Source organism: Crotalus tigris, unplaced genomic scaffold (genome assembly GCF_016545835.1).
Source record: "Crotalus tigris isolate CLP2741 ecotype Arizona unplaced genomic scaffold, ASM1654583v1 scf7180000017754.2947050, whole genome shotgun sequence".
Lineage (NCBI taxonomy): Eukaryota > Metazoa > Chordata > Lepidosauria > Squamata > Viperidae > Crotalus > Crotalus tigris.
In genome coordinates this window covers 2,918,088-2,945,629 of record NW_024096616.1, presented here as the reverse complement: position 1 = coordinate 2,945,629, position 27,542 = coordinate 2,918,088, and the positions used below count along the sequence as shown (strand labels likewise).

Sequence of the window (27,542 nt, the reverse complement as noted above, 5' to 3'; positions counted from 1 at the left end):
AGGAAGAAATTGACTGAGGATGGATATTGTCTTTCTGAGACCAATCCACACTTCATTTAAATAGCTTAATTCATCTTTTGTTGAATGTTATTAACTGATTAAATGAGAAATACTTGAACCACATTCAACCAGAACTTCACAAATACATTAAATCAGAAATTCTGCGAACTTTGTAGAACCACAACTGCTCATTGTGAGTTTCTGTAGGCAAAGGAAACAACAAGGCTAGAAGTGAGTTTGTTCTTGTTTTGTCTGATCAGGTTTTTGTTTTGTTTTTTAAGAAAAAAGTGCAACCCTTCAAATTCTTGGGACCTTCTGGAGGATCTTAGTTTGAGAACCCTACGTTAGATGCTTTTTTTGAGAATACAGGGAGACAATAAAATTATACTCTCACAGAAAAATTTGCACCATTCATGACAACCACATATTGGTTTTGATTGGTTCCGGTAGTTTCCATGTTGCTCCAATCAGTGATAAATGCAAACAACTTAACTGGACCTCACAATTTCCTGCATAAACATTCTTAGGAGACTCTCCTGCATCTGATGAGCCAGCTAAAGCCTGAGTGTGGTGGCTATGATTTTGTCATGACTAGTCCTTCAATTTTTGTGAAGCAGCATTGGCCCCTTTTTGTTTCTAAAGTGGCTTCTCTGATTTTCCTTAGACCCCTGCCAAAACCACCACTGCAAACACGGCAAAGTCTGTGAAGTAGATGAAAGCAACACTCCAATGTGTGTATGCCAAGATCCTTCCAGCTGCCCAACCAGCACTGCAGTGTTTGAGAAGGTAAGCAAAAACTTTAGAAACAACACAAGTTGAGTAAATATATATCAGTAAAAGAAAAAAGAACTACTTCAACTATAGTGAAGCTGAATTATAATTACATATTCAAGATTGTAATGAATTGCATGTCAGGTTCCCCAATGAAAGCTGATGTAATTACTGTATAGGCTACTACCAGTTCTGCCTTTATTAAAGAAACATGGGGAGGATTGTCCTTTAGCTTTGGAGGAAAAGGGATCATAGTAGGAGGATTTATCTGGGCTCATGCAGGGTAAGATTATGAATGGAGGCCAATTTGGTTGGCAGTACATAATTCTGTTCATTTCTGAACATCTGCAATTTTTAATCATCACTCCATCTTTATAGATTGAAGAAGGCAGATGAGAATGGGAGGCAGTGCTTACCAGTGGTTCTCTCTGTGTTGGATAAATAACAGAAGGCAACATTAGGGGACTTTGACTCTACCTTTTGGGATTTGTTTTGTGACCCACCACAAATGTCTATCTTGAACCTCATACTCTTTTAGTATGTATACAGTATGCAGCTCTTTGGAAAGACCATTCATCATTTGGAAATGCAGTGACATCAGTGAACTTTCCATTTTATTTGAATTCGGGAATGTGAGCTTAGTCCTTGAAAAAAGTCCCAATTGCATTTTGAGTCATGTAATTTGATAGGTTGACGTTTAATCTGAGTAGACTTGTTGATTTGTTGTCATGGAGTAGGAGAAAGACCATGGTCCATTTGGACACTTTTTCTAACACAATAATCTTTTTTGCAAAGGTATGTGGTACTGACAACAAGACCTATGACACCTCCTGCCACTTCTTTGCCACCAAATGTACTTTGGAGGGCACCAAGAAAGGACACAAACTTCACCTGGATTACATTGGACCTTGCAAAGGTGAGTTATTATCCTTAAGAGTGGAACAGTCCAATTAGAAAGTAAATTCTTTCAGAATCTAGGGACTTGACATTCCTGCAATCTAAGGAATTTGGAACTACATGGGGGCCATATATAATCAACACGGAGTGCATGGGTGGTTTGGATAAAGGGTATCCTGCTGGTTTTCTGTGCCAGTTGGAAAATGATAAATCGTCCAATGTTGAAATCTAACCTTAATCTATTCTTTGATTGTGACAGTTTGTTTCCTTAGCTCATTTATTCAGCGATAGTTCCTAAAGGTTAAGCCTTATCCCCTTCCCGCCATTCATTCATTTTTATAAAGGTCATTGTGCATATTGCCAGAAAGACTTTTCTCTCTCTCTTTGTTCAAGTAGCAGAGTCCATTGGTCAGCCTAAAAGCATGGCATTCAACTTCTCCCCAATCTCAACCATTTGAATTCATTGTCAGGTTATATAATAGACTTGGGCAGACTTGAGACAGGCAGGGCCTAGCCCTACCCAATCACTGCTTTTTCACTGTACAATACAAGGAGAAATGCAGTGTTGTCGTCCATATTTGTATGTCTACCTGTACAATTGGTACACAGCAGTGATTGTGATATAGCTGTCTATAGGTCTATCTCTATAGTGTTCCGGATTGTTATAACACTACTATTAGACACTAAATATTTTCCTAGCCTTACTTAGCCTTGGCACAGATATTTCTGGCTATTTTCACAATTAAAATTTAGGACCATTAGAGTGGAGTTCCATCTGGTCAGAACAGAGCATGCACAATAAAGATGCTTTCACCGTGATGTTCATTGGTAGAATGTTTTTTTACTTTTGGCACCGATGGCTTTCATTTTAAATCAAGAAGCAGCCTCTACAGCTAACACAGAGATATTGACCACATCACCAATCTTCCTATTTGCTAATTGACCTCAACATACTTTAACGTTAACCTGCAACATCTCCCTGTTCTTAATGTCTGCAGATGTGTAACTCTTTCTCTTAGTGTGTTCCATATATGTGTGAGTTTGGAGTTAGAGAGCATGTTCAGCCACTGAGATTGCTCAGTCTCAGCCAGCCAGTAGCTGAGCACAGACAATGCCAACACATCAGTGCTTAGTCATTCCCTTTCAAACTGTGAGTGTATTGTCCCCAGAGTTTCTAATACTCCATGAATTAATATTTGCCTTTACAAATAAAGCAAGTAAATTTTTAGCATTCCCCTTCCCCACACATACACATACAATTCATGGTTTTAATCATATGCACTTAGGTGCAATTGTCTGATGCTTTGTAAACCATTTATTCTGATAGGTGGCTAAAAGGGAAAGTCATTTAAACACACACACACACACACACACACACACACACACACAGGCTTCAAAGGTCATCAGTGACGCAGAGGGAATCTTGTAAAAGCAGCTTTCAAGCAACTTTGTTGAGGGTTTTCCCTTATGTGTGATAAAAGAAACATTAACTAGGATCTGGGTGGTCATGGCAGGCAGGCTCTCCAAAGTAAAATTAACCTAAGAAAAGGATGGTTTCATTGCTCTAAAGCAAACAGTTTTTCTTGGGAAAGAAAGGAATGGTAGCTTTGGAAATCTGTATCCCATGAAATGAAAAGAATTTCAGGAATCGCTCAGATTTAATGGACTTTAATACTACATTTCTGACTTGGAGTATTAGATTCCACCTCCTACTTATTACTATTCCTTGACTTTTAGTTAAAGGGGAAATCTTTAAACCTTTTTTAAAGCAAAAGCCAGGTCAAATCAGTATCATTGTAGGTTGCTAAATTCAACTCTAAAATACCTTTCAGACTGGTTCAGAATACTGAAAATAATGTCTGGAGAAAATTGAAAAGATAATCTCTCTGCAATGTAGAAGTTATGGAGCATCATTAACAGACATGGAAAAAACTATTGACCAGAATGGCCATTAAATGGTGCAACAGTGCTGGGGAAAGGGAGCAATGAGTTGGAAGGGTGATAGAGGGTAGAAGAAACAAGTGGGAAAAGGATTGTGCTGCACATCACAATGCCAATGTGATCAACTGCAGAGGTAAGGGGATGTAATTAGAGTTACAAAGCAGTAGCATCTTTGCCCTACCACAGAATTGCAGCTGGTCTCTAATAGCCTTTCTGCCATTTATTAGTTGGGAACAGTGGAAAACACCAATCAGTGTGTCTGCTGCTGAATACAATAGCTCTTGGGTTATATTTTTAATAAGTTGTGCCTGGACTGATGGGGCTCTGATTGCATTTCAGTCATTCCTGCCTGCCTTGACACTGAACTGACTGAATTCCCTCTGCGTATGCGCGACTGGCTGAAGAACGTGCTGGTCACCCTGTACGAGCGGGATGAGGACAACAACCTGCTGAATGAGAAGCAGAAACTCAAGGTGAGCAAGAGCCACACCTAAGCAGAGCCCCACAGTTTATGATGCCTTTCTTATAAAGGGGTGCAATCAATATCTCTCCCCCCACACACATACGCTATATTTTGCTGACTAGGTGAAGAAGCTCCACGAGAATGAGAAGCGTCTCGAAGCTGGCGATCATCCAGTAGAACTCCTGGCCCGTGACTTTGAGAAGAACTACAACATGTACATCTTCCCTGTGCACTGGCAATTTGGACAGCTAGACCTGCATCCTGTGGATGGGTAGATACTGCTATTCTTGGCTTATGAGAAACTTGGTATAGACAAGTCCCATTAGCTCATTAACAAAATTAGACCTTGGTTACTATTGGTTAGCCTTTAGCAAGGTGGGGCTAAAACATTCACCTGGGAAACAGAAATCAAGACTCCAGTTTAGTTTAGAGATTACAGGTGAAATCAAATAAGATAACAGGTAAAATTAATCAGTGAGTTAGGGTACTATTAAAAAAAAAATCAGACACTGCTCTCAAATAATGACAAGTTGTTCATTATAACTGATTAGTGCTTTTTTTCCAGGATAATTAAATAGGATTTTTTTTTCAAATCCTGAGATGTATTTCATTTTAAAAATGTTTGAAGATCTTATCACAATATATAGAGGGAATAAAACATAGTCTGATGCCAGACTATAAAGGATCCAATGCAGACTGCATTTACCCTTTAAATATTTAAGCTGAGATTAGGCATAAAATATTTAAGGTATCATCATAAGGAGCTTCTTTGTAAAGATGTTGATGGAAAAAAGAGATAATGGAAAACTCTTTGTCCCATAGAACAGGAAACTGCACATTATACTCTGGAAGGCTTAGTGATATATATTATCTAAGTGAAACATATAAAAGAAGAAAGATGCAAGATAATAGGAGATATAGACAGTTAATTTTTCTTTTTATGCCTTCCCCCCCCCAGTCTGTTAATTTGAGGTAGAATTTGGGCGACTGGATGGAGCTGAGAATTTACTGCTCTTCCTGACCTCTATGTGGAGTTTGCAGCAGATATTTTTTCTTTGCACCCTAAAACAGAAACATCTGCTTAGGATTGAACTCTCAACGAGAGTGGGAGGCAAGAATCTTAGTCACCCAAGTTGTAGCCAGAAATGGACTTGAATCTCGGTTTCCTTAGTACCTTAATACTTTAAGCACCATGCCACACTGACTTTACGTTCCTGTATTTCAGTCCACTCTTTTAATGCCAGTTATTATTCAGGATTATTCAAGCTGTCCCACAACACTGAATTATTTTCAGTTTCACTGTGGTCCTTTTTCAGTGTTGCTGCAAAATTGCCCATTTTGAGTAAGAAATAAAAGGAAAGTGATTAGTGAAGCATCCAGTAAGCCTAGCACACATAGCAAACTTTCAGCTCTCTTACGGAAGAGAAGTTGGGGAACATGAGTTGAAAATCTTAGCCTTGTTTTCTTTGATGGTAACTTTTGACAGGAATTTCAGGGATTCAACCCTGATCCTGCCATTCTATCTTATTCATTATTCTTCCTTTCTTCTATTTCCCAAGCCCTCCTGTCAGGTACAGACAAGCAGGCCCACACTTGTAGAGTTCAAAGAAGCTACTTTATTGTTCTATTCCTATTCCACAGGATTCTCCCCAGACTGGTAACTTTGACCTGGGAAAGAGTAAATAAGGCTCAAAGGCATGGGGAGGGGGGGTATCAGACCTTGCCCTCTTATATTCACATACAATTCCAGACTAATCTCCCTCTTGGGAGGATTGCTCTCCAACACTTCCCAAGCACAGTTGTATATTCTCCATCATCTGCTCAAATCTCATGCTCAAAATGTTTCGGAACTCCCGAATAAAAAAGATTATAAGGCAGAAGTGTAAAGCAAAATGGTGCAATCATTGTCTTTTTCGTAAATGCTTTTCCAGCTCCAGGTTACTTGCTCGGTAATTTTATGCAATGAAACTATGCTGGGGATTCTTTCAACCATCATGCATGCCTTGTCTATGAGATTTCTTGGAGTTGTGGTAATTGTGCCCACTTTGATATTCCTTTCAGATACCTGTCCCACACTGAACTGGCCCCACTTAGAGCTCCCTTGATCCCTATGGAGCACTGCACCACTCGCTTCTTTGAGACATGTGATCTAGACAACGACAAATACATTGCTCTGGAAGAATGGGCCAACTGCTTTGGCATTAAGGAAAGTAAGTATCACATATCTGTGCTGACTTGGGAGTATGGTACCTCAGATGATTAGGACACTGGGTTGGCAAGCCACGTTCAAGACCGGTGTGCTTCTGTGGAGCAGGGTTGAGCTCCCACGTACTTCATTCCAGCTACTGCCAGAGACCTGACAGTAGTTCCCAACAGGTCATCCCCCTGAGTAATGGTGATGTCACTTGCTAATCTTTTCAATCAGAAAGTGCCTCAGTGCTTCTGACGTGAGTGCAATGCAATCTATGTTGACCACAATTGAAAAAGGGAGAGAGGAGAAGTGGCCTTAATTCTAAAATCTCTAGAAGACTAGCTGTCCAGAAAATTGCTGATCTACAGTGCAATTTTGAGCATACTTGCTCAGCAGTAAATGTGTCAGCCTTATGAAACTTACTCTAGATAAGTGTATATAGAATATCAACCTGAGAAACTTTATGAACTGGAATAAGTGATGATGCTCTTAATGAACACTGATTTTAGTGATCACTAATTAGCTGAATTAACTAATTGGAATTGGCTGAAGCTCTTAAAGACCATTTTTCTTCATTTGTATCCCAGCTTTCCTTTAAGAAATTCAGAATACCTTATATATAATTGGCTTATAAAGGCAGTCCTCATTTGTCTAATGATTGTTCGCAGTTATGACAGTAATGAAAAAGTAACTTTGCAACCACCCTCATATTTATGACCTTCATAGATTTCTAAAACAAAGGAAAGCTGAAGTAAGATCATAAGCAAAGTCACAATTTCACTTACCAACCATTTCGCTTAATGGCCGAGTTAGTATTCCCAGTTCTGGTTGCTAAATGAGACTATCTGTAACCATATTAGGGAGCTTGCTTAGCTAAAACTGTTTAGCTTTAATAGTAAGACTGAATCATATATACCTTTAGAATTTCTAAAGGTTCAACATTTTTTCACCAGTCATTCTTCTGTATTCTAACTAGCCAAGCATTCCTATTCCTCAGTATGGCTCTAAAAACCTCTTTCTAAAACAGCAGTCTATTAGCCAAATAGCTTATAATGCAGTGATGGCGAACCTTTTAGAGACCGAGTGCCCAAACTGCAACCCAAAACCCACTTATGTATCGTCGGGTGCCGGGTGGGCGTGGCCCATTGGGTGGTGTGGCCCATTTGGTGGGCATGGTCCATTGGGTGAGCATGGCTGCAGTAGTAACGGCAGACTGGGTGGGACTAAAAAGTTCAATCAATTCAACTTTGCAAGAACTTTTTTTTTTCCTGCGAGAAGTTGAAATTGATTGATTGACTTAACCTTTTTTTTTTTTTTTTGCACATGGCGGCGGAGGCCTAAAGCAAAAAGGTTTTATAAAACCCAGCTGAAGGCCTAGGACTGGGGCAATGGCATGCATGCCCACAGAGAGGGCTCTGAGTGCCACCTCTGGCACACGTGCCATAGGTTCGCCACCACTGTTATAGCGTTATTCTCCAAGCTAATATCCTCCAGATATCTCTTTACAACTCTGAACACAGTGGGGTAGGAATTCTGAGAGCATTAACCACTGCATCGGGTTGGTACCAGTTTGGAAAAGACTGTTCTTTAGATAACAGCAAATGTAAATCCTAGGAAAGGCAACTGAATCACATAAATGTTGTGTAAGATAGTGACAGTAAGCATTTTTTCTTACGTGACGTCTTCCTTTCTTTCTTTTTACAGAGGACATTGACAAGGATCTTGTCATCTAAATTTAGCAGCTTCTTCATCTGTATGCACAAGTTGTGTTCTTCCATTTTTACAAGTTGAAGAGTGTTTTTTCTTTATCGGGGACAAGGTGCTAATATAGGTCTAAACATATACATTAACGGTGCTAAAAAAACAAGACAGAAAGTTGATAGTAGCTTAATCTATACCACTAGATCACTTTGCTCACACACCCATTGTGCATTTCTGTTGACCTTTTAATTTGATGATACTAGTACAGTAATTAAAAAAATCTGTTCCAATTTTCTACTCCTTAGACTATTTAAGTTGGCTCTAGTTGATAGACTCAAGACTATTAATCCCCTAATTTTAAAGAAAGGCAAGAAAGGAAGATAAACCCAAAAATGTGTGGAGAGACTGGGCTTTACAAAGTCAAGTGTTGCAAATGTTTTATGAAAGTTTAAGAAACCTGGATTTTATATGATTGTGTAGTGGGAATGGCAAGGAAGAGGATGGATCAGAACTGAAAATTCAGAAAGATGAATTTGTAAATTTAACAGTTCTTTGAATGTAACAGTAATTGGGCACAAATTCAAAATAACATAAACACAGAACAACTGAAGTATTGGAAAGTTTAAGATCTTGTAACCCTTTCATCCTTCCACCCTTTAAAAATAAAAAGTTAAAAATGCTTCTGCTTCACAGCTACTCAGTGACTGTATTGCTTTTTGCTGTGTTTCTATGTCTTAAAAGTTAAATTTGGTGCTTATCAAAATTTGGTTGTGACTGTTTTTACTGGGTCTTTCTCTTTCAATGACTTATTAACTGAAACACATTCTGACACAACAAAGCACATGACTCTGAATATGATATCCTCTCTGTATCTCTATTCATATTTTTCAGATGAAAATTTCAATTCTGCCCTTGGTGATAGTGCTACTAAAACTTCAATTTATGTGTTATAGTGTAAAAAGCATTCAAATGTTTCTTGAGTTTGCTTACTAATTGGGAAAGATTCCCTCTATAATAAAATATTTTACTTGCAAAACAAATATAATTAAATCATATGAATATAAATGTTCATTCAGCTTTTAATTATCTTATCTATACAAGATTGTACAATGCTGCTGAAGTATGGGCAATCCAAGGCTAACGTTTCTTTTTAAAAGACTCTTAGTTTTGAACACTGGGTAGATAACAATGATTTGGTTTGCAAATTGCATCATTTCATTCTTTATATAACTATATTTATTATATAAATCCCAATTGATTTATAAAATATAATGTCTGAGTTCACAAAGGACCACAAGCCAAAAGCGAACAAATCGCATTATAGTTTGGCATGATGGTTTAACCCAGCCATTTGATAGGTGTATATCCATAGTGAAGTATGACACAGGAACAATAATCGACACTGATCATTGGATACTGCTGAATAAAATTGGTTCTGCCAAGATTCAAATACTTGAGGCATATCTGCAGACTTATATGAATGCTCCAACACTGGAAGTTTTTAAGAAGAGACTGGACAACCATTTGTCTGAAATGGTAGAGGGTTTCCTGCCTGAGCAGGGGGTTGGACTAGATAATCTCCAAGATCCCTTTCAACTTTATTACCATCATCATCATTATTATCATCATCATCATATTGCATCGCACATAGAAATTATAGTTCCATGAGAGGCTAGAACCTCAAATGTTATTTTTTTACCTTGTACTCAGGATGATTCTTTGGGTGAAATATAAACAGGTATAAAATAAATTCAAACTAATGCCCTTAGGAGTGACCACATGTTAACTATGTAATTTACCATATCAAAAAAGAAATCCAAACCTTTCTACCAATCCAAAGAGATGTTGCATCTTCTTTATGTATTCATACCCTCTCCTGTTTTGCAAGAGATGATTGATAGAAAATCCCGCGGTGCAGGAATAAAAGTTAGGAAAGGCTGGTTAAAATCTTTGATTAATCGTATTATCAAAAGATATATTAAGGTTTAAATGAGGAGTCTGTTTACTCATATGGAGTGGCACCTAGGAGATATTAAGAGAAAGAAAGGAATGGAAGGTTTTTAGATTGATATGAGTTTTTCAGGAGAATAATGTCTTCTTTGTCTGTAATGTGAAGCACAAGCACAGCTGCCACAGAAAAATAGGCATAGATGGCCTTTAGCCAGAAATATTAGAAGACTCAGCCAGCACCATAAAATCTGACCTCTCTCTCTCTCTTGACATCAGCAAGAAATTCCAGCCCATTTAGAGGCCACTAGGCTGGGAGGCTACATAAAGAAGATGATAAATCAGACCATAGAGATCTTCAGAAGAAGAGGGAGTCAAGCTATTCTCCAAAGCAAGACAAGAAGCAACGGATGGAAACTAATCAAGGAGAGAAGCAACCTAGAACTAAGGAGAAACTTCCTGACAGTTAGAATAATTAACCAATGGAACAACCTGCCTCCAGAAGCAGTAAATGCTCCAACACTGGAAGTTTTTAAGAAGAGACTGGACAGCCTTTTGTCTTGAAATGGTGTAGGGTTCCTGCCTGAGCAGGGGGTTGGACCTGATGACCTCCAAGGTCCCTTCCAACTTTATTACTATTATTATTAGTATTAGTATTAGTATTATTCACTGTAGCTACTTCTGTTCAATGATAGTAGGACAGCTCTTATTCAATGGAGATGGTACAAAATTCTGCTTCATAACTGGAGAGCACAAAATTAATAAAATTTGCTCCCTGAGGCTCAGAGCGTGAAAAGAGATTGCCATTCCCAGTTTCTTCTCATGCAACATCAGTGGAAAAAGAACTCAGTATTATTTAAAACAAAAGGCCATGTGTATATACAATGAATAATTTTGGTCATTTACAGACACTATTTATTTCAGTCTTATATAGAAACTCCCCATCTTCTTTATTTTTATTAATTTATAATCAGAAATGCTTAATATTTTATTAGCAACATATTGTCTGGGTTCCATCTTTGGTGGACATGCCCCGCCGCCAAAAGATTCTGGTCAAGAATATAAATATGGTTAGAGAAAATGACTAAAAAACAAATAGATTTTAAGCCAGAATTATTTTTGTGAGGCATAATTGTAGGAAATTATGAGAAAGAGTGTATATATCTAATTTTACATGTATTAACTGCAGCGAGAATTGTATTCACTCAACATTGGAAAAATGTCTTCTTACCAACGGAAGAAGAGTTAATTAAAAAAAATTAGATTGTACAGAAATTGATAGATTGACATTGAAAATGAAAGAGAAGGAAGATTCAGTATACTTTAGAACATGGGGTACCTTTTATCAATGGCTAGAAAAACGAGGTAGAGAGAAAGGAATTTAACATATACAAATCAACCTGTGTAATTATCCAATTCACTCAGGATTCCTACAAACATCACACACTTTTATGGCAGTGTTGGTTAAAGTTTTAAAACTTGAGCAAATTTCCAGCAGTATCTTTTCCAGTTTTTCTGAAGAGCAGCATTCTGCATATCTGAGCTTTCCTAGGTTCAGAGTAGAGTTCCTTCATTAAATCTATCAAAACTTAATTTTATCTCCACTCAATCCAGGTTATGTATTTAAAATAACCTTTCCGCTCTTCAGAGTTCCTTCCCCTGGAAGCCTTGACCTTTGGGGGGGGGGGAATCATTCAAAACAAGTGTCTGGCACAGCTGCTTTGTTTTAACTAAAACAGAAGCTGCTTTCAAAGCGACAAGACAGCTGGAGCCTTCTAGATGCTTCATTTGTGCTTCTCTGCTCTGCAAAATGTCTCTTTTTTTAAATGCTTTGTACAACCCTGGCAAGCAATTGTGATCTCCATAGGTGCAGGTAGTTCCAGAATTATGCTACCTTTTGAAACATTTGGATGAGCACCATGACATTTTATTAGGATGTCTTTCTGCTTGTTATTTCTACTGCTTTCCTTGCTTGCTCCTTTGGAAAGTCTCAGCCCAGGTAGGCAAGTAACAAAACCCTGACATCTCCCATTTTCTTCTGATTTGCCTTAGCCTTCCTCTTCCTCTCCCACTCCTGTTTTCTGACCTCGATGCCAACATTCTTCTGCCTTTGCAATTCCTGTGATTTCACACTCCCAGCCTGCAGGAGGAGGGAGGATACAGCAGCAGAAGCAAAAAGGAGAGGACATTCCATTCCATTTCTCCTTGAGATCAAAGAAGCTCTCTTCTGCAATTTGCAATGCCTACAGAAATGGGGCAGGGAGAGAGCTAAGGAAAGGGCTGGTCGCCTCCCCTTTCTCCTGGCTTCCATGTTATCACTTGTATTTACATTCTCCAAATATTCCATCTCTTTCCAATTTGATTCAGAGACTTCTATCCTTCATGTTTTATCTATTTAGCCCAAGAAAAGGAGAAATATGGCTTTTTGAGCCAAGCATAGTTACTTATTCCTTACCACCTACATGATCCAAATTATACCATTGAATTTTGATCTGTTTGGGGGAGGGAAAGCTTGAAACATAGTTTATAATCCAAAGGACTATTCCAGATTCAAGCAAATGTAGCTGATCAATTTCCAAGGTTCAAAGTCTATCACGATACAGAGTATACTCTCTCATGAACATTCAGCTTTAGAAAGAATCTTTGGTGGAACACCAAAATTAGCTTGTTGAACATTAAAATAACCAAGTGAAATATCCATCTTGAAGAAGACAGCAATGTCTTGCAGTAGGCTTTCTTCTACTTCCCAATCTTGCTTACAAACTTAGAAACTTTTCATGCTCTCTATCCAGTTAAAATCTGTGCCAATGTTGCCTAGTTCTGTGAAGTCAGGCGAGATCATCTTGATGCTGATACAATCTCAATTAAATTGAACTCTTACTTGATTTGCATTGTTTTTCATTCCTAATTATGTGCATTTTTATTTTATTTTTATGTATTTCTCACATTTGTATTATGTCCACTTCACAAAGCATAATTCTGGATGGCATACAACAGCTAATTAAAAAAGAAAACCAATAAATATATAAAAACCCTTCTTAGTACTGTTAGAAGTAAACTCTTCATCCTGGTTCATCCAAGCTGGGAATAAATAAGCAAACATGCCGACTGCTTTGGGAAGAAGATTACAGTTTATTGCAGAAAGATGGTTCTTCAGGAAAGATCAGAGGAGAGAAGGGGTGAGCACATAGTGTTGTAGGTTTTTATATCCCCTCTAGCCTTTTGTTTGGAATAGTTTCCTGTTCCTGTGGCATGAACTTTGAGGCTATTTCCTGTGTCACGTATTCTGACCTGAGTTTTAGGTGTGCCTCTATGGTATACTTGATGGTAATGCGTTAGTCCTATTATATCCCAAAAGTCATCTCCTGCTTCCCTGGGGCTGGGCTAATGACTCTTAAGAGTTTCTTTGTCTTGAGTTCCCTGGCTCCAACCTTCCTGATGGTCTTATATCTGCATTTCTATGAGGCTAGCTCTTCCTTGGGACAAAGAAATTTGGGGCCAGGTTTGGTTTCTGCTTTTCAAAAAATCCTTTTGGTGAAAAATATATTTTCATTTTTAATATTTCCTTCTGGGGGGGCTAACTTCCCTCAATACAAAGAAAACTATTTAAAAAAACACAAGAGCAAGAAAGGATGACATTAGCCACAATAAGGGAGCCATTTCAAGAGATCCCTGGTCCCGTGGGACCCTCAGGCTTCATGGCAAAGCCAGGTCTTAGGAGACTTGGAGAATGTTAAGAGGGATGGAGCTAACCTCATTTCTGGGAGGAGAAGATTGCATAAAGCGGGCACCATGGCAGATAAGGCCCAACTCCTGGAGCCTGCTAAGTGTAGTTCCTTGACAGATGGAATCCGCAGCATGCCTTTTCTGCTTAGATCTGATAGGGCAGGCAGTTATAAACAGGGAGAGGCCAGATAACCCAGTTCCGAGTCATAAAGGGCTTTAAAAATTAAAACCAGTACCTTGAATTGGACCCAGAAGCAAACTTGAAACCTCACAGCCTGGCAAAATGTAGCTTGTGCAGCAGAGGTGCGAGACATGCTATTCTAAGGGCACACATAACTGCTGCACTACTGCATTTTGTACCAGCCTAAGCTTTTGGATATTCTTCAATGGCAGTCCATGTAGAGTACATTTACAGAATCCAAATGGGAGAGGATTAGGTCATGAGTGACAGTGAGCAGAGCCCCACAATCCAGGATTTGAAGAATACTTCCCAACTAGAAACTGCAAACAAGCATTTCGATCAGCCTGGCACAGCTTCCACTATATCTAATATCCTTCGGTGAAGCTGGCATGACACAGTGAGCAGGCAATGTCTATATCCTCAGATTACCTTTAGTGCTTTGTACTAGAAGATTCTGGCACAGAAGGCTGCAGGTGAAGGAGGAAGTGATAAAGTCACCTGGATCCAAGCCAATAAATACAAAACTTTATGATAGCAAGAGAAAGTTATCACTATAATCTGGTACTACTGAGTTTTTCTTACATGTAGCAATAATTCCCCTCTATGAGGCTGCTATCTTGCCTATTTGCAGAACAAGAGTAGTTATTTCATACATTCAGAAAGAAATTTTGGCAGACACATTTGATACTGTATAATCAGGTTTGTAAATATGTCAGCCATAATACTCTTGGCTCACTAGAGAAAAGCCTTGCCCAGGGCAACAGAGCATCTATATTTAGGAGACATCTACAACTTTTATTAATAATCTGTTCATTCTTCTGAGGTTCTACACATCTAATGAATTTAACACCTGATAAAATTGTTTTTTTAGGGTTTAACTCAATTAAATTCATTAGCAGGAACAAGATCTGCATTTCTGCTCAGCCTTTATGAACAACCCGTCCCTTTGGCACTTAAATGATTTTGAGTTGTGCTTTGTCTGTAATGTCCAGATTATCAACTAGCTTGGCTTCTGGGAACTGCACCACCAACATATTTTCGCAAGGTTGGCATTTTGGAGAAGGCTGATTCAGACAGCAAACAGGGCACCCAAGGAACACATCATGGAAGTCTCATGCATGCTCACCAAATGTTAAGGAAAGCCAAATATAAAGCCATTTCCTATTCAATTGGAGTGAAAAAATGTGATTTATGATTATAGAAGCAACCTGGAATTAAGGAGAAACTTCCTAACAGTTAGGACAATTAACCCATGGAACAGCTTGCCATCAGAAGTCATAGATGCTACATCACTGGAATTTTTTTTTAAGAAAAAACTGGACAGCCACCTGTTTGAAGAGTCTCCTGCCTAAGCAGGGGATTAGGCTTCAAGGTCCCTTCCAGCTCTAGTCTAATTGATTGATTGACTGATTGAATGAATGAATTGCTAATGGTAATAAAAACATTTTCTCATTTCCAGAAGTGCCGTAGGGCATAGGAGACCAGTCCATCCTGACTACAATTTTTAGAAGGGTGCCAAGTCTGATTTTATATGGGTGGTGGTGATGGTCCCCCTCCAATATATCATTTGCCCAGACAGCGAGTATTTGTAATTACGGAATCATCTCTGTCATGAAACAGTAAAGCATTTTTAGAGGACCAACCTTCCCGTCACTTGATTCTATATAGCTGGGATTAATCTAAACTAGTTTGACCAAGAGCAAGTGTGTATTGTTTAAGAGAAATCATTCCTAATCAGCACTTTTCCTTTCAGGCCTGTAGCTGAGCACAAAGTAACTATCAATCAGTTGCTGCTCAATTAGGATGAGCCAGAGTCAGTTTAATGTACTGGTGAAGGCAACAGTCTAGATCAGACATGTCAAACACAAGGCCCGGGGGCCTGATGCGGCCCGCGAAGTGGTTTCATGTGGCCCGCGAAGCCATCCTGGAAACAATGAGGGAACGGCCCCCGCTGCCTTGGCCCTGGCCCAGGCGGGCCAGGAGCCAATGTACAATTTTGTGGTGGCCATCTATGCTGAAATGCATTCAGTCTTAGCTCCACAAGGCCGCCTGGAAACAGGAGGAACCAGCCCTGCCATTTCGGCTCTGCCCCCTGGGTGCATGCCGGGGAGGTGTCACCCTTTGTGAGGAATGAAGAAATGGACCATGCCTTGGTGCTTGCCCTGGCCCCACCTCCTTCTGCCAGAGATCCTCAGATCTGTCCCACTCCTGCCCAGGCCCCCACAGGCACCCTTGATGCGAACGATGTAGAGCTGGCCATGCCCACCCAGTAGGCCATACCCACTCCATCCATGCCCACCCAGTAGGCCGCACCCACCCTGGCCACACCTACCTGCTCCCCCCCCCCCGAGGGCAACCGCAATGCTGATGTGGCCCTCAATGAAATTGAGTTTGACACCCCTGGTCTAGATACAGTGAGTTCTAGTCCCACTGTAGGCGCAAAGTCAGCTGGGTGACTTTGAGCCAGTCACACTCTTCTCATTTTTAGGAGAGAAGGTAATGGCAAAGCACTTATAAGAAAAGTGCAAGGACTAGTCCAAGCCAGGAGTCATAAACTGACTCAAAGGCGAAGACACACAATTAGAGAAACCAAAAGTGACAGATTCAGTCATCTGGGAAGTTCGTTGGTTAGCCTAAAAAAATTGCTCTATAGTTTGCATGTTCAGATTTTACATTGAGGTTTTTTTTTCCTGAAAAGTTTATCTTTAACAGTGTTAATAATGGTGCCTAGTGAATGTAGAGATGCAGACAAAGATCTTTGTTTGGTTCATGCATGATCAAAATTTGCTGGAAAGCGGAGACTTAATGATTCTAAATCCAGAACAATGCAAAAACTTTTAGATTTGTCCCTCCTTTTTATCAGCTTGTTTCAGAGAAAGAAGCAACCACTTGGCTAAATGAGCACAAATATACATCCTTCTCACAGCTCAGAGCTCCCTCCAAATTTTCAGAAATCTTTTCAGATGCTTCCCCCCCCCCTTTTGGTGGAGGGAGGATTTTTTCAAACTTTGCAAAGACACAGATTTCTTGTGGTCTAAAAAACTTGCCTCAACTCTACAGCACCGTATTTCTCAACTTCAGCAACTTGAAGATGCGTGAACTGACTTCTGGGAGCTGAAGTCCACACATCTTCAAGTTGCTGAGGTTGAGAAATTCTGTTGTGGAGGTCTAAAAAAAAACCGGGGCGGGCGGGACGGAATGGGATAAGTTTTTCTTCTGCCTCACGCAATACAGCTGGGTCTGATATTTGCAGTTAACTCATATTTGAAAATAGGAGAAAAAAAAACCCGTCTGTGGACGAAAGTACTCCTGAGACCTGCTCACCATTCGTTCCTTCACAGCCTGGAGCTCCCTGTCTACGGCAGCAGCCCAAGCCAGGCCAGCATTCCCTCCAACTTAGCAGCCTGCATCTCTCACGCCAAGCGAATAAGGAGCCTAGCAGACAAACACTTTCCCTTTGTTAGACTTCCGTCCCAGTTTCTATTCAAAAATATGCTTTCCAGTTCCCCGCGCCCTCCCGCTCTCCTCTCCCGAAGCCAGCCGGCCCCTGACGGAGGAAGAAGGGAGCTGCCGCTAAAAGCCATAGAGCTCCCTCTGGTGGCCCGTTTCTTCATGGCCCTCTGCCAGAAATTTACCAGACCTCCACAATTGCAAATACTGTATATAGTTGGGCTTTACCTTGTGCAAATCGTGATTTCTTCCAACAAAGTGAATTGAACAAACAGCACAATACTCATGGGCCGCTATTTACAATGCCCAGCAGCTGGATTTATGCCAGAACCAAACCTGTAACACTGTGGGTGAACTGAATGCCTGGCATAAGGATGGCAGGGACAAATTTGCCAGCCAGTTGTTGTTGACTTTTGGGGGGTTGGGAAGTTACACTCATTTGGAAATAACCTTCCTGGTGTGCTTGGCCTGGACAAAGAGAAAGCAAGCCTCTCTAGAAGATATATTTCAAGGGTACTGACAGAATCCAAAAAACAATGTTTTAGTATAACTGGTTAATTTAGATGTTAAGCTCATTTTTAATTAATAGTCATTTTCTTTTTGTAAACTAGCTGATACATATTTAGTAGAAACTCTTATGGTTCAAAGCATTCTGATATTCCTCTGAGCGCTTATTCATCTTAACTGGGCTTTATCTCTGAGCTTTATAAAACACAGGATTATGCCAGGAAGAGTGAAGTATCATCAGGAGTGCTTTTCTAACAGACAGTGTTAAATTACATGTTTGTGGTCTAAAAGAGTCAGATCTCTTCAAAGGCAATAAACTACATTTTGAGAATAGACTTGCTGGTCTACCAGCGTATCTGTAGGGCTGGAGTTGGTGTCCTAGGCCAGATGTGGAGATGAGACCATCTGGACTTCTCCTTAAAGTATATTCATGCTTGTGGTTTGACCATTTTCCTGCGTAAATAAACCACATGAAGTTGTCCGGCACGTGATACAAGTAGTCTTCAACTTACGTCTTACGGGCACAAGTGAGACCGGAATTTCTATGGCTAAGCACGGAAGTTGTTAAGTAAATCATGCCCAATTTTGCAACCTTTTTTGACATGGTTGTTAAGTGAATCACCGCAGTTGTTAAGTGAATCACACTACCATTAAGTAAATCTGACGTCCCCCATTGACTTTGCTACTGGGAAGCCAGCTAGGAGAGTCACAATGACAGTCACATGATCCCCCAACCATTCTAAATACTTCCCTGTTACTAAGTATCTGAATTTTTATCATGAGACTGTAGGTAATGCTCTGACGGTTGTAAGTGTGAGGACCGGTCATAAGTCACTTTTTTCAGTGCCATTGTAACTTTGAATGGTCTCTAAACGAAATGGTTGTAAATTGAGGACTGCCTTTCCCTCTTGTTCCTACACTATCTGAGGACAATCTTTTGAAGTATAAAACATGTTAGGCTTTGTTCGACTCCATTACCTTGAGTAGAAATCGACTTATTTCTGTGATGGGGAAGAGAAGCAACAGAGGCGGGAATGGAACTGGCAAATGAATTTATTGTACCATTTTTAATAATGCCTTGGTAAGACCACACTTGGAATATTTCCTGGGGCTTTTTTTCCCTTATTTTTCCTTTTTTATATTTTTATTGTACCATATTTTCCGGCATATAAGGCGACCCGGCATATAAGACGACCCCCGACTTCAGCGCTGAGTCACATGCCTAGAAAGTCATCTTATACGCTGGAAACTATCGTTATTTCCAGTGTATAAGACAACTCGGCGTATAAGACGACCCCCGACTTCGGCGCCGATTTCAACGCTTTCGAAAGTCATCTTATACGCCGGAAAGTACGGTATTCAAGATAGCTGTTCAAGAGAAACCACAGAGGTATCCCAGCACTACTGAAGAACAAAATTCTACAACTCACAGTATACCAGTAACTTGAAAGGTCCTTGGTGCTCTCTGAGCTTGCTTGTTTTCTTGCAGATGTTTCATTACCCCAACTAGATACTGTAACATCATCAGTGCTAGTCACACTAGCACTGGTGATGTTACCTAGTTAGGGTAATGAAACATCTGCAAGAAAACAAGCAAGCTCAGAGAGCACCAAGGACCCCTCATTTCAACCCTGAGCTACAAATATCCTCCTTCATCGGTACAGTATAACTTTCCAAGAAGATCTAGGCATCAGCTCTTCTTGGAAAATTGTTTAAAAAAAAAAATCCAAAGAGTTGAGTAAACTGATCTCTTGTTTTTCAGATCAAGGTTAGCCACAAGATGTCAGTACGAAAGAAGCTAAGAATACAGGTACATTACTGCTTGAGACTCTTGCTCAGCCCATGAATTCTGCAGTTTCACAGGATTCATGTACCGCTTACAGGGGTGTTGAAAAAGGCATTTTGAAAGCTGTTTCTGCTAGAAAATGAATCTCAGTTCATAGCCTGCATTATTATTAACAATGAGAACAATAGTAATGAGAACAAGACCAGTAATAATAGCAAAAGCTCAGGAAGTCAAACTGATTTTGACTTTTTTCAACCATGAGCCAGCATGTTCGCGATATCTAGGACAATTGTTTTTTATTTTTACTACTGAAAAGTTGCTTTAATTAAAAGACAGTTAGGGTAAAGCATATGTCCTGCAGGCAGACAATCCCACGATGGCATCTCCCAGTAAATACATATTTACTGCAATGTCTTTACGGAGTACAAATAATTAAAAAAAAAATATCTGGGCACAGAGATAATTATGGGGATTATTTATGTATTTTTTAAAAAACGATTTATACCACAACACTGTCTAACTTGTAAAACACAACTCTAGGCACTTCACAATAATAATAAAAATTAAAACTAAGAAAACTAAAATAGGCGCCTAACCCATCATCTCCAATGCAACAATCTATATCATCTCTGAGTTCTCACCTTTCCTATCCCAGTGCCTGGGAGGAAAGCTAGCCATTTATTATTAGCATGGAAGCCCAAATAAATAAGCAAATATATGGGGAAAAAGAATAGAAAAAAAAGCAGGTACAGGGTGAGCTGGAAAACAAGCCTGATAACTGTACATAGGACTTCCTTTTGCTATTTTGGATAATTTTCATCAACCTTGTGTTTGGTGAAGCTAACCAGATGCTGATCAAATGTTATAATCCCAATGCATCTGTAGGACATCATGCTGGGATAGGCCAATGTTTCCGAATTATGGATTTCAACTCCCTAAATTTTCAGCAAGTCTACACAAACTAGAATATTCTGGGTTTTTTTTAAAGTCAGTGCCAAGATTGGTAAACACTGGTCTAAGTGATCTTGCATGTTGATAGGAAAATAAGAAAAGTAAAGAAAAGATAGGAAAGTAAGTTTTCCATAACACTTCCATGTTCTCACCCAGGACCGGCCAACCTACAATGGCAGAGTCCGCCTGGGGCCCTTGAGACCTTTTGAGCCCCCTTTGATCATGATTGCATAATGTATAATGATTGTGTTATGGTTGTTCCTTGATACTTGGGATACTATTTATTGCATGGTTTATTTTATTACAGTGCTGTTTTGATACTTCCAGATTTTGTTTTAATCTTAATACTATTGGGAGGCTCGTAAGCTGCCCAGAATCAGACATGACTGGAGCAGCTTATCAGCCAAGACAGAAACTCAACACAGATTACTTTGATGCCGCTTCCTATAAGGGGCAGGCAGGTGGAAATTAGTAGGTACTGAACATACATCAAACAGTTTGAAATCTGTACACCAGCAACAGTGGAAAGCCCCATATATCTGCGCCTCAGAGGGGCAGTTAGTTTGTGCCAGGCATAGCTATTTATTAATATACATCCAGCATGGAAAACCCACTCTAAGGAGTACAAAAGAGCCTTTTCTCTTTGCATAGGACAAGCTGGAACCGTGGTTGGTTTTCCCTGAGGTTCGCCTCTGGCTGCACCTTTAACATGTGTGGGCATAGCCCAAAAGAGTCTGCAGAACAGAAGCAACCAAGCTCTACAGTATGTTGAAAGAGCAAATTGCCTTCCAGAACAGCAAAACTATAGCGGTTATCTTGGAATGGGACATTTGCCGGTAAATTGCTTCCAAGTAGACAGGCAATTCCTATATGGGGTGAAGGGTCCACCTAAATTCACATCTGGAATCACTTGAAAAAGTGTGCAGTGTGGGGAAATGAGCTTATTCTTCTAGACATGGACCCCAGGCTTAAAATTATTGTAAGCCAAAAAAGAGAGGAATGAACAAGAACAAAGGAGAGGAGAGAATAACTGGAATTATCCTAAATTCCACAAGTATATTAATATCTCAGGAACTCTTTGCTAACCATCTGCAAACACCAAATGTCATAAAGGGCTACAACTGCATTTTAAATGTTTGTTCCTTTTTTTTTTTTTACAGCAAAACACTTCTTTTCACGTTTTGTTTAGCCACTTCATATATGGTATATATGCATAACTCACAAGTTTTCATTCTTCCTTGTTTGCTAACAAGTTTCCTCCTGTTTGTTCTCTTCTTAAGCCAGATAAAAAATGTTCTGTTCACATACTTATTTGTGAAGATTTGATTACCTGCTTCTCTCTAATATATTCCATGTTCTCTCAGCAAACATGTGCTACAGTGGATTATTGAGCAATTCCTGTAAAAAAGGTTTGCTAGCTGCACATTTTTTTGCCATTATTGTTAGTAGTAACATTCCTTCTGGGTTCACTATGTTAGAAAAAAAAGGATTCCAATTTGAAAATGCAATAATGGAAAGGAAATGGATAAAATGAAGTGAAAATATATATATCAATTTAGTAACATTTACTGGATGTGTCTTGGCTTATTTACAATAGGGCACCGAGATTATTATATTTATTCAGCAACCTGGAGTCATGCCAAAGTTAGTGTTTCTAGCATTTAATTTGTAGCTCTTTCCTTGCTGGTCATTGCCTGATTATTCTCATATAATTGTAGAATGGGTACTTGGGCCTAGATCTGGGCCTCCTGAAAATCCAGTCTGTGTGATTTTTTAAAAAAATGAAAAACCTGTTTCTATGAAAACCAATTGTATGGGGAATTATATAGCTTACAACAGCATTCTTCAATTTGAAAACACTAAGATAACACTTAGCAGAGGCATCCATGGGATTCCCAAAGACTTTTTGTCAAAATGATGGCACAAGCTGCCAGTCCAACTCATTTGGTATGTAGATCCAGTGTTTCCATGCATGAGCAAAAGGGGTGGAGTTTGCATTACATCAGCATGATCCTCCTTTCATCACTGACCTTCCTTTGATCTTTCCTACAGATGCTTTTGTTCTTTGGCTACCTGGAACAAATATTGAACAAGAGATTCACAGTGATTGTGATTAAAGGACATTCCAGCCATAGGAACCTGGACTTTTCTCTAGTGTTTCCCCCACTGGGGACATATGACAAAGGCCTGGTTCAGTTAGTGCTTCTTGGTTCCTTCTGAGTCAATTCAAAATGATTGTTTTAACATGCAAAATCTCTATAGCAGGGGTCTTCAAACTTGGCCCTTTTATGACTTGTGGATTTCAACTCCCAGAATTCCTCAACCAGCGTGAGGATTCTTGGAGTTGAAGTCCACAAATCATAAAAGGGCCAAGTCTGAAGACCCTTGCTCTATAATTTAGATCCTGCCTATCTAAGGGATCAATTTCCCTATGTCTTCATCCTTTATGTTACCAGTTCTTCCCCAAAAGGAGACCTGGCTAGAAATAACTAGACTCTGGGCCTTCTGGGTAGTGATACCATTTCTCAGTAGTAATTCTGTCCAAAGAGTAAGGACATTGCCCCCAAACCTACTTTGAGAAATATAAGAATATAGTCTTTTTATGACTTGGCATGTTGGCGGAACTGAATGTTATGTTTGTTTTATAGGTGTTGTGTTATTTATTATTATGTTTTTTTATTGAACCTGTTTTAACTGATGTAACTTGCTGGGCTTTCCCCCCCCCCTTTCCATTCAATTGTATCTAGTTTTAGACAATGTCTGGACAAGTCTTTGCAGTTTCCTTGGCAAGGATTTTCAGAAGTGGTTTGCCATTGCCCTGCTTCCTAGGGCTGAGAGAGAGCCGAGGTGGCGCAGCAGTTAGAGTGCAGTACTGTGGGCCACTTTAGCTGACTGTGTTCATCAGGTCAGCGGTTCAAATCTCACCGGCTCAAGGTTGACTCAGCCTTCCATCCTTCCGAGGTAGGTAAAATGAGGACCCAGATTGTTGGGGGCAATGTAAATATATATATACATTGCTTACTGGTGTACACCGCTTAGAGAGTGCTTGCACTTAAAGCGGTATATAAGTCTCATAAATAAATAAATGTCTACAGGTAGTTCTTGACTTACAACAATTCGCTTAGTAGCTATTCAAAGTTACAATGGCATTGAAAAAAGTGACTTATGGCCATCTTTCTCACTTAAGACTGTTGCAGGATCCCCATGATCATATGATTTCATTCGGATGCTTGACAACTGACTCACATTTATGATGGTTGCTGTGTCTCGGGGTCATGTGATTGCCTTTTGCAGCCTTCTGACAAGCAAAGTCAAACCAGATTCACTTAACAATTGTAATTGAACAACTGCAGTGATTCACTTAACAAAGGTGGCAAGAAAAGTCGCAAAATGGGGCCAAACTCATTTAACAAATTTCTCACTTAGCAACATAAATTTTGGGTTCAATTGTCGTAAGTTGAGGACTATAGAACTCACAGTCTCCCAGTTTCTAGCCTGGTGCCTTAAACACTGTACCTCATTGGTATTCCTGTTAACTTGCTGTTATTTGGCTATGTTTATTGTTATACTTAAACTCTCTGAAGGCTGGCTTTAAAAGAGATATATATGTGTGCATAAAGTTTCACTCACACTTTCTGTTGAATGGTGGAAACACAACAAGTAGGCATGAACCTACTGCACCTAATCAATATGTTTAAACAGTGCAGTTCATAATAGTAGGCTTAAATGATAGCCCTAAATTTTTGCTCTTCTAAACTTTCTTCTATTGCTGTGCATATTGTCTATACTTCTGCTTCCCTATTCAGATACATATATTTATAATCTGATCTGACTCCCATCCTGCTCCACATCCCCATCTAGAATGTACTTTTGTTTGGGGGAGGAATATACACTAATCTTGATTAGGTCTATGCATACCAAGTCTATGCATGTATGCCAAGTTAAGAATTAAAAATAGATTTTCAGTTTTCATCCAGGTAGATTAATTTTGATCTCAACTTGCTGGTCTCAGCTTTTATTTAAAACACTGAAATTATACACGAGGCTTTGATTTTGTTACTTGAAGGAATCTGGATCTGCCTCGTGTTCTTTGACCTTCTCCTCTTTTTGTATAGGCCTTGTATGGTATGAAATCCCACAACCTTTCTCCAGGTGAGCAAACCACTTTATTTGTTGTTTTTGTATGTAATTTAAGATTGGCTCTATGCCAATTCTTTCTCTGATGGTCCCATTTCTGATTTTATCTCTTCTCTTCTATTGAGATTTCTTATTAATTATTGTAAACCAGCGGGAACATAATCCTTTCTTTTCTTAGAAAAGAAAGGATTATGTTCCCGCTGGTTTACAATAAAGGTGTCTGTTCGGTATTTTTAATAAGATCTACAAAATACATTTATGTTAGAACCTAATAGAATGGGAAATTAATTATGGGAAATACTGTCAACAAAAAACAGGCTTTAGAATGGATAGATCTACAACACATCAGGAGACTCGGATGAGCTACTTGACAGAGAACTATACAAAATAAGTCAAAGCCTGCACTTTTTGCTGTTTTGTTTTCATTGATTTTAAGCAAATACTTGACTACATTCCTTGAGATAACCAATGGGAAAGCCCATCCCTTGCTAACTTATCTCTGAGAAATATGAACATACAGCTTTTATGCTAGATGCAACCCAACAGGCCAGCTTTCTAAACCAATCCCTACTAAGGGGGGGGGGTATGAAACAAAACTACATTCTTGCCCCAGTGCTATTCAGTTTGTACATTGACCTGTACAATTTGCAGACTATTTAACTTAAAAAGAATGCCATCTTCCAAATGCAGTATTGCTTTACACGGATGACACAGTGATCCTATAACAAACAACTGATAAGGTTAAAACGTTTGTTTTGAGCGCTATCTCACTTTTACAACTGGATACTTATAAAACCAAGGACAAGGTTTTTGTAAAAACATTTTTTAAAATGCTAATGATCAATGGACAGAGATATGAGCAAATTGCATACTCATCCCCAAGGCATAATTTTGCAGTCTCAGTCAAACATAAAGCTCACTTTTCATATTCTGTTCAGAATGCAAAATGAGGTTCAAAAGTTTCTTTCTCCTACTTCTACAACTATTTTCCAGTGCATTGTGTAGTTCTTCTCACACATCCATTTATATTACTCTTTTTATTAAAATATCCATAAGGACCCCTGGCCTTCTATAACTGCTATACTTCCTGCAAGCTCAATTATTTTTATATCATTTACCAGGAACAGAGAGGTGAGAATTATAAAAAATAAAATGTAAAGAAAAGATGTGATAGATTTACAAGCAGAGAAAGGGATGGAGAAATACAGCAAATTGGGCTGGAATAAAGTTGGTTTTCTTAGATTTTCTTTTATTCTCCCATATCTCCTCTCTCAAATTTCTTTTGTACATTATTTATTTTTTTCTTCTGCATGTTGTTTATCCCCCAAACTTGAATAATACCTCTCAGTGGCATAATATACATGTTATGAAGCAGTGGAAACAAGACTGAACCCTGTGGTACCCCACAGATCAAGGGGCATCAGCTTGAACTTTCCTCTTCCCATCAACACAGATTGGAGCCACCCACCAAAGAAAGAGAGGAACCAAAAACTGTCCCCAACCCTTGCAGGTGGCCCAGAAGGATAGCATGGTTGATGATGTTCAAAACTGAGGAGGGGCATACTTTCCCCATCCAGCTTATGACACACATCACTGAGTGCCATTTCCATCCTAAAAATGGCCCTGAAGTCTGATAGCAAGAATGAATAACTTTCATTCCATTATCATCCATTCATGCAATCTAAAAGAAGAGGAACTTGATCCCTTTTGATGTAAATTTAATTTTAATAACATCCATGTCGTTAAATAACGTTAGCATGATTATTTCCTATGTATTCAACAGTTTGTCCTTGTGTCGCATTAAAAATGACGATTTGGAGAGTGTTTTGGGAGTACCTCTAGGGACTGCATCATGGTTTTAGGAGGAATGTGGAGTCCTTGAACCTCATATTGCAACATCTATTATCCAGACTTTTTTTGTCTTTTTTATCAACAATTATTAAGTTTGAGGCGTTGTATGGCAGATGCTTGTCTGTTTGAATTCCAAAGTCTCACAGCACTTTAGCTTCTGAATTTTCTATTACTTTGTCTATTTTGTGGTCCCACCAGTTTTTGCTTGCAGGCAAATGGTATTTCTTGCAGATATTCCAATGCACCATTGTTGCTACTGTGTCATGCCACTGTTTGTAGACAGGCTCTGTGATCTTCTTGCAGCATCCAACTAAGTGGTTCACTGTTTCTTCAGCTTCTTTGTACAGATGGTATTTGCTGTCAGAGGCTGTCTTTTCAATTACTAATATTATTATTAAAATCTAAGGGCAACAATGGCAGTTCTATAAGCATAACCATTCTGGGTAATCTCTTTAGGAACTCCCTAGTTTTCTTATATTCCTTTTGAAGCGTCCGGCATTCCTTCATACCACCTGTGTATCTCCCATTTGTGAAAGATTCGTGAGAACTGTACATCTATAAAAAAAAATAACATTTAAACTGTTTTAATTATCACTTTCAGGACAAGAAAAGCCAGAGCAAATCAGAGAACAAGTTGAACCTGCTTTTTCTTTTTTGAAGCTTTGTTGTACACCTAAATACAGTTTTAAATAATGGCCCAGATTTTAAAGAATCTTGTATATGTTGTTATTTTGTCCTATGAAAAGTTCCTGGAAACAGCTTCCTTTGTTTTGTTTTTACTATGTTAACTATGTTTATCAATAGATGGTGTAAAAAATTGAGTACAGATGGCTTCCCTTTTATTTATTTAATATTACAGGATTCATACATGTCTTATTCTATGTCTGAAATTATTTTTAATATTTCTACATTATTGTAACTTCAAGCAGTTACTAGACAAGCAGTCAGTAAGCAAAGACTACCTGCATATCAGGGACCTCGAAAGAAGTCCAAGAATGGGGTTGAAGTCTTTGTCCTGGGGTTGCTTGCTTAGCTATCTCTG

General features: G+C 39.1%; 1 protein-coding gene across 1 annotated transcript; it reads left to right on the top strand.

Annotated features, from left to right (window-relative positions):
• Positions 1-631: 631 nt before the first annotated feature.
• Positions 632-8,727, top strand: LOC120306900 (SPARC). Its single transcript, XM_039340928.1, has 6 exons — positions 632-786; positions 1,567-1,687; positions 3,949-4,082; positions 4,195-4,343; positions 6,134-6,282; positions 7,968-8,727. The coding sequence occupies exons 1-6, from the start codon at positions 730-732 to the stop codon at positions 7,994-7,996; spliced, it is 639 nt and encodes a 212-aa protein (XP_039196862.1). The 5' UTR covers positions 632-729; the 3' UTR covers positions 7,997-8,727.
• Positions 8,728-27,542: the final 18,815 nt, after the last annotated feature.